The sequence below is a fragment of the Zootoca vivipara genome, chromosome 2 (genome assembly GCF_963506605.1).
Source record: "Zootoca vivipara chromosome 2, rZooViv1.1, whole genome shotgun sequence".
NCBI classification, from domain to species: domain Eukaryota; kingdom Metazoa; phylum Chordata; class Lepidosauria; order Squamata; family Lacertidae; genus Zootoca; species Zootoca vivipara.
In genome coordinates, this window is record NC_083277.1 from 110,926,370 (window position 1) to 110,940,718 (window position 14,349).

At 50.0% G+C, this 14,349-nt stretch overlaps 1 protein-coding gene and 1 long non-coding RNA gene across 2 annotated transcripts in view; one reads left to right on the top strand and one right to left on the bottom strand.

Annotated features, from left to right (window-relative positions):
• The window catches only part of TAMALIN (trafficking regulator and scaffold protein tamalin), a 32,758-nt gene extending 25,696 nt beyond the window's left edge, over nucleotides 1-7,062 (top strand). The window contains exons 5-8 of the mRNA XM_035103399.2: nucleotides 2,310-2,403; nucleotides 2,512-2,578; nucleotides 4,301-4,367; nucleotides 6,552-7,062. Coding sequence (XP_034959290.2) covers nucleotides 2,310-2,403; nucleotides 2,512-2,578; nucleotides 4,301-4,367; nucleotides 6,552-7,027 — 704 coding nt within the window. The 3' untranslated portion in view covers nucleotides 7,028-7,062. The remainder of the gene's footprint in view (nucleotides 1-2,309; nucleotides 2,404-2,511; nucleotides 2,579-4,300; nucleotides 4,368-6,551) is intronic.
• Nucleotides 3,657-14,349, bottom strand: part of LOC118079317 (uncharacterized) — a 47,362-nt gene continuing 36,669 nt past the window's right edge. The window contains exons 6-7 of the long non-coding RNA XR_009557220.1: nucleotides 6,823-7,000; nucleotides 3,657-4,229 (exon numbers count right to left, since the gene is read on the bottom strand). This is a non-coding gene — a long non-coding RNA (uncharacterized LOC118079317). The remainder of the gene's footprint in view (nucleotides 4,230-6,822; nucleotides 7,001-14,349) is intronic.

A 14,349-nucleotide genomic window follows, 5' to 3' on the forward strand; every position in this document is an offset into this window, starting at 1 on the left:
TTCCGTTTCCAATGCATTCCTATGGGAAATCACGTTTCCAATGGCGCTTTTCAACTTGCGCATTTTTCGACCTACGAAGGTGCCTTCGGAACGGATTAAATTCGTAAGTTGAGGCACCATTGTATAGTCCGGCCCCGCACATGGTCTGAGGGACGGTGGACTGGCCCATGACTGAAAAGGGTTGCTGACCCCTGGTCTAGGTAGCTTCTTGAGAAGGAAATAGAAGGAAATCTCAATGTACACTTCCATAGCTCTTTTTTGGGGGGGAGCAGGGGCATGTTTTTGCCTCCCCCAAAATTTTAGAAGTTTTGGCAGTTCTAGAAGCGCTGCAGAAGTCCTAATGCAGGGTTTCCCCAAAATTGGGTCTCCAGATGTTTTTGGACCACAATTCCCATCATCCCTGACCACTGGTCCTGCTAGCTAGGGATGATGGGAGTTGTAGTCCAAAAACAGCTGGGAGACCCAAGTTTGGGTTGTGCTTGGTTTCAGGTTTTGGAGGGCCCTTGTGATCTGCCTTCCCCCCCCCCCACGCTCTGCCTTGCCTGCACTTCTCTCGAAGGCGCGCCGATTCACTTATTGCAGGGGCAGGTTCAAAGTCGCCAGCAGCTCTATAAGACAGGAGGCTGGAGGGCACCGCATGTGACTTTCCCCTCTACAATGAGCCCAGCTGCTCTGCTCCCAGGAGAGCTGATGTTGTGTTTGCAGGGTCACATTGGCAGCAGGTGGAGTGGCAAGCTCAGGTGCTTCGCAGGGCTGAGCTGTGCTAGCATTGCTCCCTCTCCTTCCTTCCTGTTACTCTGAGGGTGTCTTTTACCCTCCTCTCTGCACTGCAGGTGATTTTCAAAGGGCACATACATAGTTCCAGGGTTCTCTCTGTGTACGACCTTCCGCAAGTGCTGCTGAATGCGATAGCAGCTACCGAATCAAGAATCTCTCCTCCTATTATTATTATTATTTTAAGGTGGCATTTCTGTAGCACTGAACAAGATGCTTAAAAGTACCGTATTGTTTTGTGTAAAAGACAAGGTTTTTTAAAATTAAAGTATATTAAAAGTTGGGGCTCGTCTTATACATGTGTATTGGGGGGGTGTTTTATGTTGCTTCCGCGACCCGGAAACCCTCCGCGGTGATTGGGTGTGTTATTGGTGGTTGCGGCAAGGGCTGGGCTTGATTGGATGTCAGTGCGGCAACTGGGCGGGCGAGGTGACAGTGGATTGGTGCAGTTTGCAACGACGCGTGCGAGTGGCAACGTAGGTCAGGCAGGTGAACGATTTTCGGCAATCCCTCCTGAAAAAAAAGCTCAACAACTCTGGCCGTTCCCCACCATTTTCTAAATTTTTTTTTTTTAAGCGTTCTAGGGGCTTATTTCACTTGCTTTTTCTTTTTCTTTAAAAAAAAATTGAAACATTAAAAAAGAACTTTATTTCTTTCTTTAAAAAATTACATAGAAAACCTTCGAACGCAAAATAAACATAGAACAAACGCATGAAAAACAAATCACCAAAAATACAAATTATATACATGAAATTATATATATGAAACTTAAATGCAAACTAATTACAAATTAATTGAAATAAAGATAAGAAAGAAAAATAAAAATAAGAATATGAATAAAAAATGCTTCCGATTGTTGATATATCGTTTCTCGCAATTCTTAATTTCCCCTGTTTTCTTCTTTTTATATTTTCCCCCCCTTTGCGTTCCCCCCATTTTCTAAAGTTTTAGTTCCCCAAAATAAGGGGCGTGTTATACACAGAAAAATACGGTATGTGGGCAGTGCCTGGTGAAATCTGAAGCTGCGGAAATTGCAGCTTCTCCCCTCATTGTCTTGGCTTAGGCGTCTCTGCTCTTTAACGGGGCTCCTTGGCCCATGACTTAGTAGAGCAGAACAAATTAAGCAAGAGAAGCAATGTTGCCCCATTTGCATAACTTCTACAGGTCACAAGCTTCTGCTTACATCACCGAGTTTCCTACCTTGGTGCACAAGCACAGCAGTAACCAACTAGCTAGATGCTATTGGACTGCAGCTCCCATCTTTGATTGTTGGCCCTGCAGGCCAGGACTGATGGGATTTGTAATCACAGAGTTCCAAGGGACTCCCCCTGCAATGCAGGAATCTCAACACTGTGGTCTCCCATCCAGTTTGTAACCAGACCAGACCCTGCTTAGCTTCGCAAAAAGCGCTAGCAGTTAGCATGTACAGCCCAGCGCAGATCCTCTAATGCCAAAGGGAGCCGCCAGGTGTGCTTGTCCTTCCCTTTGCAGGCTTTGAAAATGACAGCAGCCTCTCTGGCTTTTTGTTGATGCAGGGGATACGATCACAGGCGTGAACGGGCTCAATGTGGAGGGGATCCGGCACCGTGAGATTGTGGAGATCATCAAAGCGTCTGGGAACGTGCTCAGGTGAGTGGGGGGGGGAGTGCCAGCCTACCCAGAAGGCATTGCTTGTCCACAGGGATGGCGAAACTGTCTCTAACCAGCCACCACTAATCAGATTCTTGTCCTATCCAGGTTAGAGACCTTGTACGGCACTTCCATCCGCAGGGCAGAGCTGGAAGCCCGTTTGCAGTACCTCAAGGTGAGTGACATTTCCGTGAAGCAAAACGAACGAAGCGGTGTCAGAACTGGAGACTAAGCAATGCACGACAAGCTTGTTTTTATTGAAATAAGTTCATCAATGCAAACACCTGGCTTGTACAACACAAAACAGTGAAAATACAGGCACGCACGTAGCTGAATGGTTGGACTAGGATAAAGTTTGCAACTTTTAAGAAAAACGTGGTACTCATCTTAGTCTCTTTTAAGGCTACAGGAAACAAAACTCTTCCCTTGTTGGCTCACATTCTGGTTTCCTAGTAAGGGGTTAGCTGCTGTCACCTGGCAAGGTGGGCTGTGTCTTTCCTCCAGGATGAACGACCACCCCATGAGGAAAGAGGCAGCGTGCCCGCTCGGGCAAACACATGGAACATGACCCAGGCTCTGTGTGTTTGGCTACCGCTGTCCCCAGCAGAACAAGTCTAAAGGAGCCCCCGTCTTGCACAAGCCGGAGGTGGGGGCTCTGTTAGACTTCTTCAGCTGGGAGGCACAAAGCCAGCAGCTGCGATCCTGCTCGTGGGCAAGCAGGAGCAGTTTAACAGAGCCCATCCCCCACCCACTGGCGGGATGGGGATGCCATAAAACAGCTCGGCTGAGGCAAGGGCAGCCAAGCAGTTGAGGGAGGAACAAGCTGTACAGCGCAGGATCGTCCACTTCCCCCCCATACTGCCTGGGATCGGACAAGGCTTTTCCAGCCTCTTCCCATCCTCGCAGTGTCGGGCGGTGGGGGGGAGCGGAGGATCCTCCGCTTTCCCCCCCCCCAGGCGGCGGGAGGAAGAATCCACTTCTCCCCTTCTTCCCGTCCTACAGCCTTTGTGTTCCGCTGGTCTCTGCCGGTTGCCCCTCACCGGCAGAGACCAGCGGAACACAAAGTGGAATGAGCTGCAGCGCAGGAAGAAGGCAAAGGAAGATCAGCTGAGAGGCGGCGCCTCTCAGCTGATCTTCCTTTGCCTTCTTCCTGCGCTGCAGCTCGTTCCCCTTTCGCTAGAGGAATGCCCTGTAGGTTTTGTGATCGGAGGTTTTTATGGCCATGCTTCGCAAGACGAAGAAACCTTGTCTTGCGAGGTAACCTCTGATCGCAAAACCTATTCGTATAGCGGAAAATTCGTCTAACAGGGCATTCGTCTAGCGAGGCACCACTGTATTGTGTCTTGTTTCTCCCTCTGCACTGGTATGAGGGGCAGACTGCAATGGCGGTTTCACTCAGCATAGCGCTGGCAAAACTGCTGCCGCTCCTGTGTCCTGTGGAGGGAATTGGCAACACTGGTGGTTTTACTAGCGATATACCTCCTAGAGAAACCACCAGCATGGTCTGCCCCTCATACTGGTCCCAGGCGATATATCACCCAGGCTTAACATAGCAGGGAGCTGTAGTTTGGTCCTGAGAGGCACCCTGATGGCTTTTCCTTTCAACAGCAGCCACCTGGACCTCTTACATATAATGCAGGGCCAACGTAGTCACTTTCAAACTCTACGGTTCTGGTACCTGGCTGTGAATTAGTAGTTTCCAGAATCTTTTGTCGTGTCTTTCTTCTCGAAAAAGGGTTGCTGGGCCTTTGTAGCTGGAAAGATGGATCCGGCCATGCCTTCCTCGTCCTCAAAAGTGGGGGTGAAGCTCTATAGCCTATGTATACCTGCAAATTAAATGTGCAAGAATCAGGCCCAAAGAACCACTTTTGAATACTGGCCTCTCTCTCCATTGCAGCAAACGCTCTATGAAAAATGGGGGGAGTATCGGTCGCTGATGGTACAGGAGCAGCGCTTGGTCCGAGGTGAGTGACAAAGATACATTTGCGTCAACAGCACCTGAAAGGTGCCAGGTCAGGCTTATCTAGACCAGTGTTTCTCGACCTTGGGTCTCTAGCTGTTTTTGGACTACAACTCCCATCATCCCTAGCTAGCAGGTCCAGTGGTCAGGGATGATGGGAACGGTAGTCCAAAAACAGCTGGAGACCCAAGGTCGAGAAACACTGGTATATAGACCAAGCAACAAAAAACCCCTGAGCTAAACCATTTCACAGCTGCAAGGACGGGAAATGGCTGTTGTGCATGCACAAAAAATGTCTTTTGACCTATAACCTTGGACGTTCTCTTTGACAGACCCAAATGCCACCTCCAAGTGCTATGGGGTGGGTACAAGAGAGAGCAGGTCTTCTCCAGTCTTTAGGACTGGGCAATGTCATCATTGGTTTGGCGATAAAACTGCAATGTTGAAAATAAGGCACATGGGCCCCAGCCGGTCAGTATGAAACTGCTTCAGCTCTCACCGCAATACAGCCAGCCCTAGTCTGCTGCTCAGCTGGGGGGGGGGGGCGGAAAGGCTTCTACCCCAGCAGAGCCAGCCCCTATATCCCTGCCGTTGATGCTCCAGCAGCAGGGACCTTGGAGCTCCTTTGCAAGGCTCCCTCCGCCTTTGGCGGCGTGAGGTGGGGAAACTACCTCACCCGCTCGCAAAGCGAAGACAGCCTATCAGGCTCTGTGCATTTGACTGCCTTCGCCAGTCCGGGTGTGTTGCCTCTTTCGTCCTGGGGAGATGGCTCCTAGGGGAAAGACTCGGCCCACCCTCCCAGGTGAAGTCCGCAAGGTGCAAAACGACCCTATTAGTGCCTTGCAGAGCGGGGTGGGAGTTCCTTTAAACTTCTCCATTGAGGGGCACTCCCTCAACAGACAAGTGTCACGGAGCCCACAGCTTCCCCGCTGCTTGCCGGATCAAGGCTCTCTATCAGATGGGGAGGGGGAGCACTTGTAACAGAGCCCCTACCCCAATGCTGGCTCGTGTGAGTCCATAAAACCGCTTGGCTGAGGCGAGCAGAGTGCCGCACTCCTCAGTCAAGCACAGGGAGGAATTAGCTGTATGTGGCCTTGCAGCTTGTCTTCCTGTTAGCCCCACAGGCCAAAGTTTACTTCTTTCTCCCATGCTCTCTTGAGTGGCTTTTGAATGGACTGGGCTTGGAAAAGGTTCTTTGACACTGAGGCACATCTGTCATGGACGCTTTAACTGAGACTCCTGCATGGCCATGGTCCCTTCCAACTCTATGGTTCTGTGATCTATGTCCTCGCCCTGGTGGTGGTTGGGAGGATGGTTGGTGGCTCAGATTGAGGTTGAATCCTGACAAGACAGAAGTACTGTTTTTGGAGGACAGGGGGCGGGCAGGTGTGGAGAACTCCCTGGTCCTGAATGGGGTAACTGGGTCCCTGAAGGACCAGGTCTGCAGCCTGGGAGTCATTTTGGTCTCACAGCTGTCCATGGAGGCGCAGGTCAATTCTGTGTCCAGGGCAGCTGTCTATCAGCTCCATCTGGTACGCAGGCTGAGACCCTACCTGCCCGCAGACTGTCTCGCCAGAGTGATGCATGCTCTGGTTATCTCCCGCTTGGACTACTGCAATGCGCTCTACGTGGGGCTACCTTTGAAGGTGACCCGGAAACTACAACTAATCCAGAATGCGGCAGCTAGACTGGGAGTGGCTGCCGAGACCATATAACACCGGTCCTGAAAGACCTACATTGGCTCCCAGTACGTTTCCGAGCACAATTCAAAGTGTTGGTGCTGACTTTTAAAGCCCTAAACGGCCTCAGTCCAGTATACCTGAAGGGGCGTCTCCACCCCCATCATTCTGCCCGGACACTGAGGTCCAGCACCGAGGGCCTTCTGGCGGTTCCCTCGTTGCGAGAAGCCAAGTTGCAGGGAACTAGGCAGAGGGCCTTCTCGGTGGTGGCGCCTGCCCTGTGGAACGCCCTCCCAACAGATGTCAAAGAGGAAAACAACTACCAGACTTTTAGAAGACATCTGAAGGCAGCCCTGTTTAGGGAGGCTTTTAATGTCTGAAGGACTGTTATATTTTAATATTCTGTTGGAAGCCCCCCCAGAGTGGGTGGGGAAACCCAGCTAGATGGACGGGGTATAAATAATAAATTATTATTATTATTATTAACTGGAACCCTTCTTCCCTGCTAGGGATCATGGTTAAAGACCCCAGCGTCTATGACACCCTGGAATCTGTGCGTTCCTGCCTGTATGGAACTAGGCTGGCCGGAGGCCCTGCTGCCCCCTTTGGGGTGCTGTTGCCAGGATCGGGGAGCACCTACAGCAGCGTGGGCTGCGTCAGCACTGCCACGGACGAGAGCGAGGATTCCCTCTACCAGACCTGCTTCTTTGACTCTGCCGACTCCCTGCACATTGTCCCCACAGCCACCCAGCCCTCGCGCACCCGCCCAACAACACTCACCCGCAGCGCCAGCGTCAAATGCACAAGCAGCAGCCACAGCAGCAGCAATGGAGTCGCGCGGTTCTGGGACAGATCATGCGACCAAAAGAACTCCGCAGCCGTGCCAAGGCCCAGGAAGAGCAAACCGGGGAGCTTCCGCAAGAGACTGCTCAAATTCATCCCTGGGCTGAACCGTTCCCTGGAGGAAGAAGAGAGCCAGCTGTAATAGGAGATAGTGGCAAGGGCAATTTGGGGTGGGGTGGGGTGGGGTGGCCGGCCGTCTCAGCTTTTATAAAGCTGGCTAATTTATTTATTTATTTATTTGACCAGCAAAGTGGATTCAAGCACCCACCACCGGGTTGGTTCTCAGTGGACTCAAGATCCCGAGCGCCAGCAGGTGTTAGGCTGTGTTTCTCGGGATCCAGATCTGGCCGCAAACCTCGAGGAGAGAAGCGATTGGGGCGGGGGAATTAGCTGGAAAGGAAATGCGACAAATTGTAAAGCCAAAGAAGCACAAGTGATTTGGTATTCTTTGTTTCGTGGAAGGATTGTGGGGTTTTTTTTAAGAGTAAGATTCTTCCACGGAGCAGGGTCGACCTAATCTGTGAACGCTACTCAGTTTGTTCCTTGCTGTATTGAAAGGATTAGGGTCAGGTTCCCTGAACTTGGGTCTCTAGCTCTTTGGGGACTAACAAATCCCATCGTCCTGCTAGCTACGGATAATGGGAACTGTAGTCCAAAAACAGCAGGAGGCACAAGTTTGAGAAAAACCATGATTCCTGGAAGGGGGGGGGTAGAACTGGGAAACGGAGTGCTGCTTCCAGCTCCCAACCAGCCAAAAATTAAAAAGGTGGGGGGGGGAAGACAACAATTTATTGAGAGTTTGGGGGTGGACTTTGATTTAGGACTTGGAAGATGTATTAGCGGAAACGGCATGTTGACCCTAGGGCATGAAGTAGCATTTGAGGTATATATAAAAGGTAGAGTTAGAGGAGAGCCCAGACCTGGGATAAAAATGGCTTTTGGTGGGGAGGAGCTTTAAAAAAGCTGCAGTTATGTGGTTGTTGGTGGCAGACCTTGGACAAGGGAAGAGCTCGCGCCCGGGGTCCTTCAGCATTGACAGATTTCACAGGGATGTGGAGACTTGAAGTGTAAGACCTACCAAAATAAATTATGCCTTGCCCCCCAAGAGATAAAACTGCTCTTCCACTGGACGTGACTCCATCTCTGGTAGGCCCCCAACCATCTGTGTCAGGAAATATCTTGTCACCTGCCAAGTTGCTGTCCGAGAAATAAGGGATCCGGCCGGAAGTAGCACTGCCGCCATTTTGGAACTGGGCGGAGCATGCTCAGAAGTGACTCTTGATGCTGCTTTGCCCAGTTCCAAAATGGCCGTCGCGCCACAGCCATTTTGGAACTGGGCAGAGCAGCATCAAAAGTCGCTTCTGAGCGTGCTCCGCCCAGTTCCAAATGGCGGCAGCGCTACTTCCGGCCGGATCCCTTATTTCTCGGACAGCAACTTGGCAGAATAAACCGGGGAAAAACAAAAAAAAATTCCGTTTTTTCAGCTAAGAACAGCTGGAAAAACAGGGATTTCCCGGAGAATACGGGAGACTTGGCAGTTATGTCACATACTGCAATGGCTTTTCTAATATCGAAAATCTGGCAGCAACATATGGGAATCCCTCTTCCCACCCCGGGGTTCTGTGCAATTGTGGTTTTTCTTTTGAGCTGCTGATCTCCCTCTTTAATCTCAGAGGAGGCCTCTTCAACCAGCCACATCCTGCCTGTCTCGTCACCTCCAGAGGCCGGATTTCTCCTCCAGTACTTTATAAAAAAGTTGATGCTTTTATACTTTTTATCTCGATATTTTATACAGCGGCTTTTTAAAGGGCTACAACGTTGTCTGTTTTGTGTTCTCCCTATCAGCCACGTTAAAAGGCTTTCTCTAGCTATCAGGAAATAAGAGTGAAACGTCCGCTGAGGAATAATGTTTGCCCAACAAACCCAGTTTGGGGTTTGTTTTGGTTTTAGGCTCCAGCTCCTCAGAGCCTTTAAGAGGATTCCTGTTGCTTGCCCTTCTGAACTACAAACTTGCTGGGTCCATGAGAGATGGAGCGGCTGAGTCAAGTGCGCCAGCGATGTCTTAACAGGGTGACGTTCTGGTTATAAAAGCAATCAAAAAGGGAACTTTCTTCTTTTTTTGCAACTCTAGCTCAACCTTATCTGAGGAAGTAGCTGCAGGAAGGGGAGGCGGGTGACACAGCGTAAAGAACAGCGGGCAAAGTTGCATATTCGTATCTCAAAAAGAGATGCCAAACCCTTAAGCTAGGACAGGAGATTGCCGTCACTGAGTAGGCTACACCCCAATACATGCAAAAAACAACAACCTGTGACCCAAGGGAAGTGGGCTCTTTTTGTACAAACATGCACCCATGGTTTCAGGTATTACTTGTTCTCTTTTGATAACACATAGTAAAGACTTTTTGCAATCAAGTCGTGGTGGCGAGTCTCATTTTGCACTGCTGGTCTGTCTGAACCCTTCAGAGATCTGCTAGCTTCCCTGAGAAACTTATGTTTTCCAGACAGATATTCGAACTTCATGGATGGCCAAAGAAGCAAACAGTCGTTGCTCCCCAAACCTGAGCGAACTTTTGACAACAGCCAAGTGCAGTTGGGCGTCAAGGGGTGGTTGAAGCTCGGAGAGCAGATGGATCTTTTCTCCTGCTGTCCGAGCTTTTGAGCCATTCCAGCTGGGTACTGGAGGCCTATGCGAGGCCCACCCAAGCCAGCAATTCAGCATTTCCTCAGTACTGCTGAGTCCAAGCTTTTGCTTCCCTGCGGGGTTTGGTTTGTTCCGTTCCTGTCCCTTGTGGTCACCCTTAATTGCACAGGGAACTGCCCTGCCCTGCCTGGCCCAAAATAAACCCAGATCAGAGGCAACTCTGTTTAACTTTGGAAGAAGCAGGTGCCATGCGGTCTCTCTATGGAAGCATTAATCACTATCCCCTTCCCCTTCGGCTAGCTTCTACAGAATCACAAGGCTGCAGCCGGTTTCTCGACCGGCCTTTGAAATGCTCGGCAGGTAGCGCAACACATAGGAAGGTAATGATCTCCAAAGTATGTCCAAAGCAGTTTTAGAGCTTTAGACAAGTACCGTATTTTTCCGTGTATAAGACGAGCTTTTTTTGACCCAAAAATGAGGTTCAAAATTTAGGCTCGTCTTATACACAGGTAGTCCTGAGGGGGGACGCGTGAATGTTTTTTGGCGCGAGCCCGGATTGTAATCAACAATTGGCCGCTTGATTGTTTTTTTGGGGGGGAGGTACCGAAAATCACTCACCCGTCGGAACGAAGTGTGAGCCTAAGATTGTAGGCGGTGATTGTAAGCGACGCGAGCGGTTGTGTGCTGCGTTCTGGTGGGTGAACGGCTTTCTGCATTCCCCCCAAATAATCCCCATTTTCTAAATTTTGAGGCCCCCCAAACAGGGGGAGTCTTATAGACGAAAAAAGCGGTACTCTGAAATGTGCTCAAGCTTGAAAAAGATTGCCCCTGGAAGCTGTGGGGAACAGAGGGAAAGGGTCTTTCTGCGTGAGTATCTGGAGGCGGTTGGAGGTTAATGGATTAAAGTTAAATCCTGACAAGACACAAGTACTGGGGGGGGGGGCACTCCCTGGTCAATTCTGTGTCCAGGGCAGCTGTCTACCAGCCCCATCTGGTACGCTGGCTGAGACCCAACCTGCCCACAGACTGTCTTGCCAGAGTGGTGCATGCTCTGGTTATCTCCCGCTCGGACTACTGCAATGTGCTCTACGTGGGGCTACCTTTGAAGGTGACTCAGAAACTGCAATTAATCCAGAATGAGGCAGCTAGACTGGTGACTGGGAGCGGCTGCCGAGACCATATAACACTGGTCCTGAAAGACCTACATTGGCTCCTGGTACATTTCCAAACACAATTCAAAGTGTTGGTGCTGACCTGTAAAGCCCTAAATGGCCTCGGCCCAGTATAACTGAAGGGGCATCTGCACCCCCATTGTTCAGCCCGGACACTCAGGTCTGGCTCCGAGGGCCTTCTGACGGTTCCCTCACTGCGAGAAGTGAGGTTACAGGGAACCAGGCGTAGGGCCTTCTCGGTAGTGGCACCCGCTCTATGGAACACCCTCCCATCAGAAGTCAAGGAGATAAACAGCTACACAACTATTAGAAGACATCTAAAAATAAAATAAAAGAAGACACCTGAAGGCAGCCCTGTACTGTATTGGGAAGTTTGTTTAATGTTTTATTATGTTTATATATATATTGGGAGCCGCCCAGAGTGGCTGGGGCAAGCCAGACAGATGGGCAGGGTGTTGCTGTTTGCTGTTATCAGGCTCTTCCACAATTTTGGGGCTATCAATTAAAAGGCCAAGCTCCAAGCCCGGGACTAGGGGACTTGTGTCTAGATGCTGGTGGATTACAACTCCCAGCAGCCTAGTCAGTGTCCGGGATGATGGGAATTGCAGTTCAGCAACACCAGGAGGACCAAAGGCTCTCCACCTCTGGGGCAAGCCTGGGTAGATCAGTATGAGCCTTCACCAACATGGTTCCTGCCAGATGTTTTGGACCACAACCTCCATCAGCTCCAGATAGTGGAGCTGATGGGAGTTATAGTCCCAGGGACCTGCAGGGCACTGGTTGGTGAAGGCTGCTCTGTAGCCACAATTTCTTGGCCTACCCAGCATTTGTATGGCCTGAAAGCACCTGAGGCTGGAACCGTTCACATGATACATTTAAAGCACTACAATGCCACTCATGGCTTCCCCCAAATAATTCTGGGAGTTGTAGTTTAAGGGTGCTGAGAATTGTTAGGAGGCTCCTATTTATTGCCCTCACAGAGCTACCATTTCAAGAGTTCCCGGTGAAGAGGGATTGGTGGTTAAACCACTATGAGAATTGTAGCTCTGGGGGGGAATATGGGCCTTCAAGAACTCCCGGCACCCTTAAACTATAGCTCCCAGGATTCTTTGGGGGAAAGCTAGGAGGAAAGTGGTGCAGTGCTTTAAATGTGTGGTGCGGAAGAGGCCACCGTTAAACAGGATTGGGTCCGATCACTGCCTAGGCACTTGACCAAATGTACACTCTTAAGTTCCATAACAAATATGGGATCTCAGCATACCTGCCAAGTTCCGGCCTGAGAAATAAGGGACTGGACCGGAAGTAGCGCTGCCGCCATTTTGGAACTGGGCGGAGCATGCTCAGAAGCGACTTTTGATGCTGCTCTGCCCTGTTCCAAAATGGCTGCTGCGCCAGAATTAACCGGGGGAAAACAAAAAAATCCGTTTTTTCGGCTGGGGACAGCTGGAAAAACGGGGGTTTTCCGTGGAATACAGGAGACTTGGCAGCTATGGATTTCAGTGTAGTCAATTAAATACCCTGCCTAAGGGTTATAAGAAAGTTGATATATCCCAACTTGGGCCACATAGGATACAAATGTGATAAAATTGCTCTAGATGAAAAGAGAAGAGTCTGTGATTATAAGATTGCTTCTCCAATACTTCCAGAGCACCAACAGCAAAGTGATTATCTGTGTGTGTTTATATAATCTCAAAAGTGCTTATTGCCAGTTTTTTTGGCCCTGTCCATCCATCTGCTCAAAGCAGCATGCAGAAAAGGGCAAAAACCACATAAAACACGACTTTAGGAGCTCGTGACAAAAAAATGCAGCGTCAAAGAGGGAAAGGAAACTCTCCACATCAGCTACACTAATGCTGCTAAATGACAGCAATAAATCTTTATTTAGAAATGCTTAGAGTTCATTTTAGGGTGAATTTGCCTTAGCCAAAGAATTTCATACGGATTGTACTGAGTTCCACAGTGGCTCTTCTAAACGGATTAACAATGCAACTCCTATGTGTGCCTATGGGAAAGCGCTCCCAACTGACTTCAAGGAGGCTACTCCCTAGTTAAGGCAATTGGGATTACAGACCCCAAGGATAGCACAGAAGCATTTTCAAATAGTGTCCCCCAGCAGACCCAACCGATCTCTCAGGAGAGGGGCATTCCCAGAGATAGAGAAGGGACTGGAGCTATCAGCAGTGCTTGGGTGTAATTCTTAAGATTCTATAGCCTTAGGCTAGAACCGCACAGTATCTTGGCCAATGTGATTCTGAGCTAATAATGTGGTTGCTATTCGTGACCTATAGGCAGGGCTGTGGCTCAGCAGCCGAGCATCTGCTCTGCATACCAATGGCCCCAAGTTCAGCTGCATGGTAGCTCCTGGTAAGGCTGCGAAAGACTTCTGTCTGAAGCCCTGGAGCTCCACCAGGGCCAGGGGTGGGGAACCGTTGGCCTTCCCAGTGTCCAGCCGTCAACTAGGCATGGGCCATGCTCCAGGCTGAGCAACAACTGGAAGACCCACAGGTTCTGCGCTCCTAACATCGACAACCATTGACCTAGATAGGCCCAGTGGCCTGAGTCTCTATTAAGACATGGTCTAGTGTTCCCTTGTCTAGTATTCCAAAGGCAGAGGCTACTTCTTGCTGTTGTTAGCCGCCCACCTGACCGAGTTGCTGCTACTCTGGGCGGCTCCCAACAAAATATTAAATATTAAAAGCACAATAAAACATCAACCATTAAAAGCTTCCCTGAACAAGGCTGACCAGTCAAATAGTTGTTTCTCTGCTTGACAACTGATGGGGAGGGCGTTCCATGGGGCAGGTGCCACTACCGAGAAGGCCCTCTGCCTTGACTACCCCCACCCAAGCCTGGCAATCCCCCTGGCAATGCCTTCCAGGTCATTCCCCATCCCATGCTTCATTCCAGTTTGGGATCCATGGTGCTTAAAACTGCACAGGTGTTTCTGGAGTCCTGAAGGAGCGTCTCCACCCCCATCGTTCATCCTGGACACTGAGATCCAGCGCCAAGGGCCTTCTGGCGGTTCCCTCATTGCGAGAAGTGAGGTTACAGGGAACCAGACAGAGGGCCTTCTCAGTAGTGGCACCCGCCCTGTGGAATGCCCTTCCAGCAGATGTCAAGGCAGTAAGCAACTATTTTACTTTTTAAAGACAACTGAAGGCGGCCCTGTTTAGGGAAGTTTTTAATGTTTGATGCTGTATTGTTTTTAATATTCAGTTGGAAGCCGCCCAGAGTGGCTGGGGAAACCCAGCCAGATAGGCAGGGTATAAATAATAAATAATTATTATTTATTATCATCATCATCTATGTGGAGGGGAAGAACTTCCAGCCTTCCTTGTGCAAGAATAAGTAACATCAGGTTGGAAATATTGCAGACCCTCCAAGTGTCCCTATTTTCCAGGGACAGTTCCGGTTTGACAGAAGCCACCCTGGATTCTGATTCGATCCCAGAATGTCCCGCTTTTCTTTAGGATGTCCCCATTTCCATTGGGGAAATATTGGAGTGTATGGAGGACAGATCCTGAAGCTGAGGCTCCAATACTTTGGCCACCTCATGAGAAGAGAAGACTCCCTGGAAAAGACCCTGATGTTGGGAAAGATGGAGGGCACAAGGAGAAGGGGGAACGCCACCCAGAGTGACTAGGACAACCC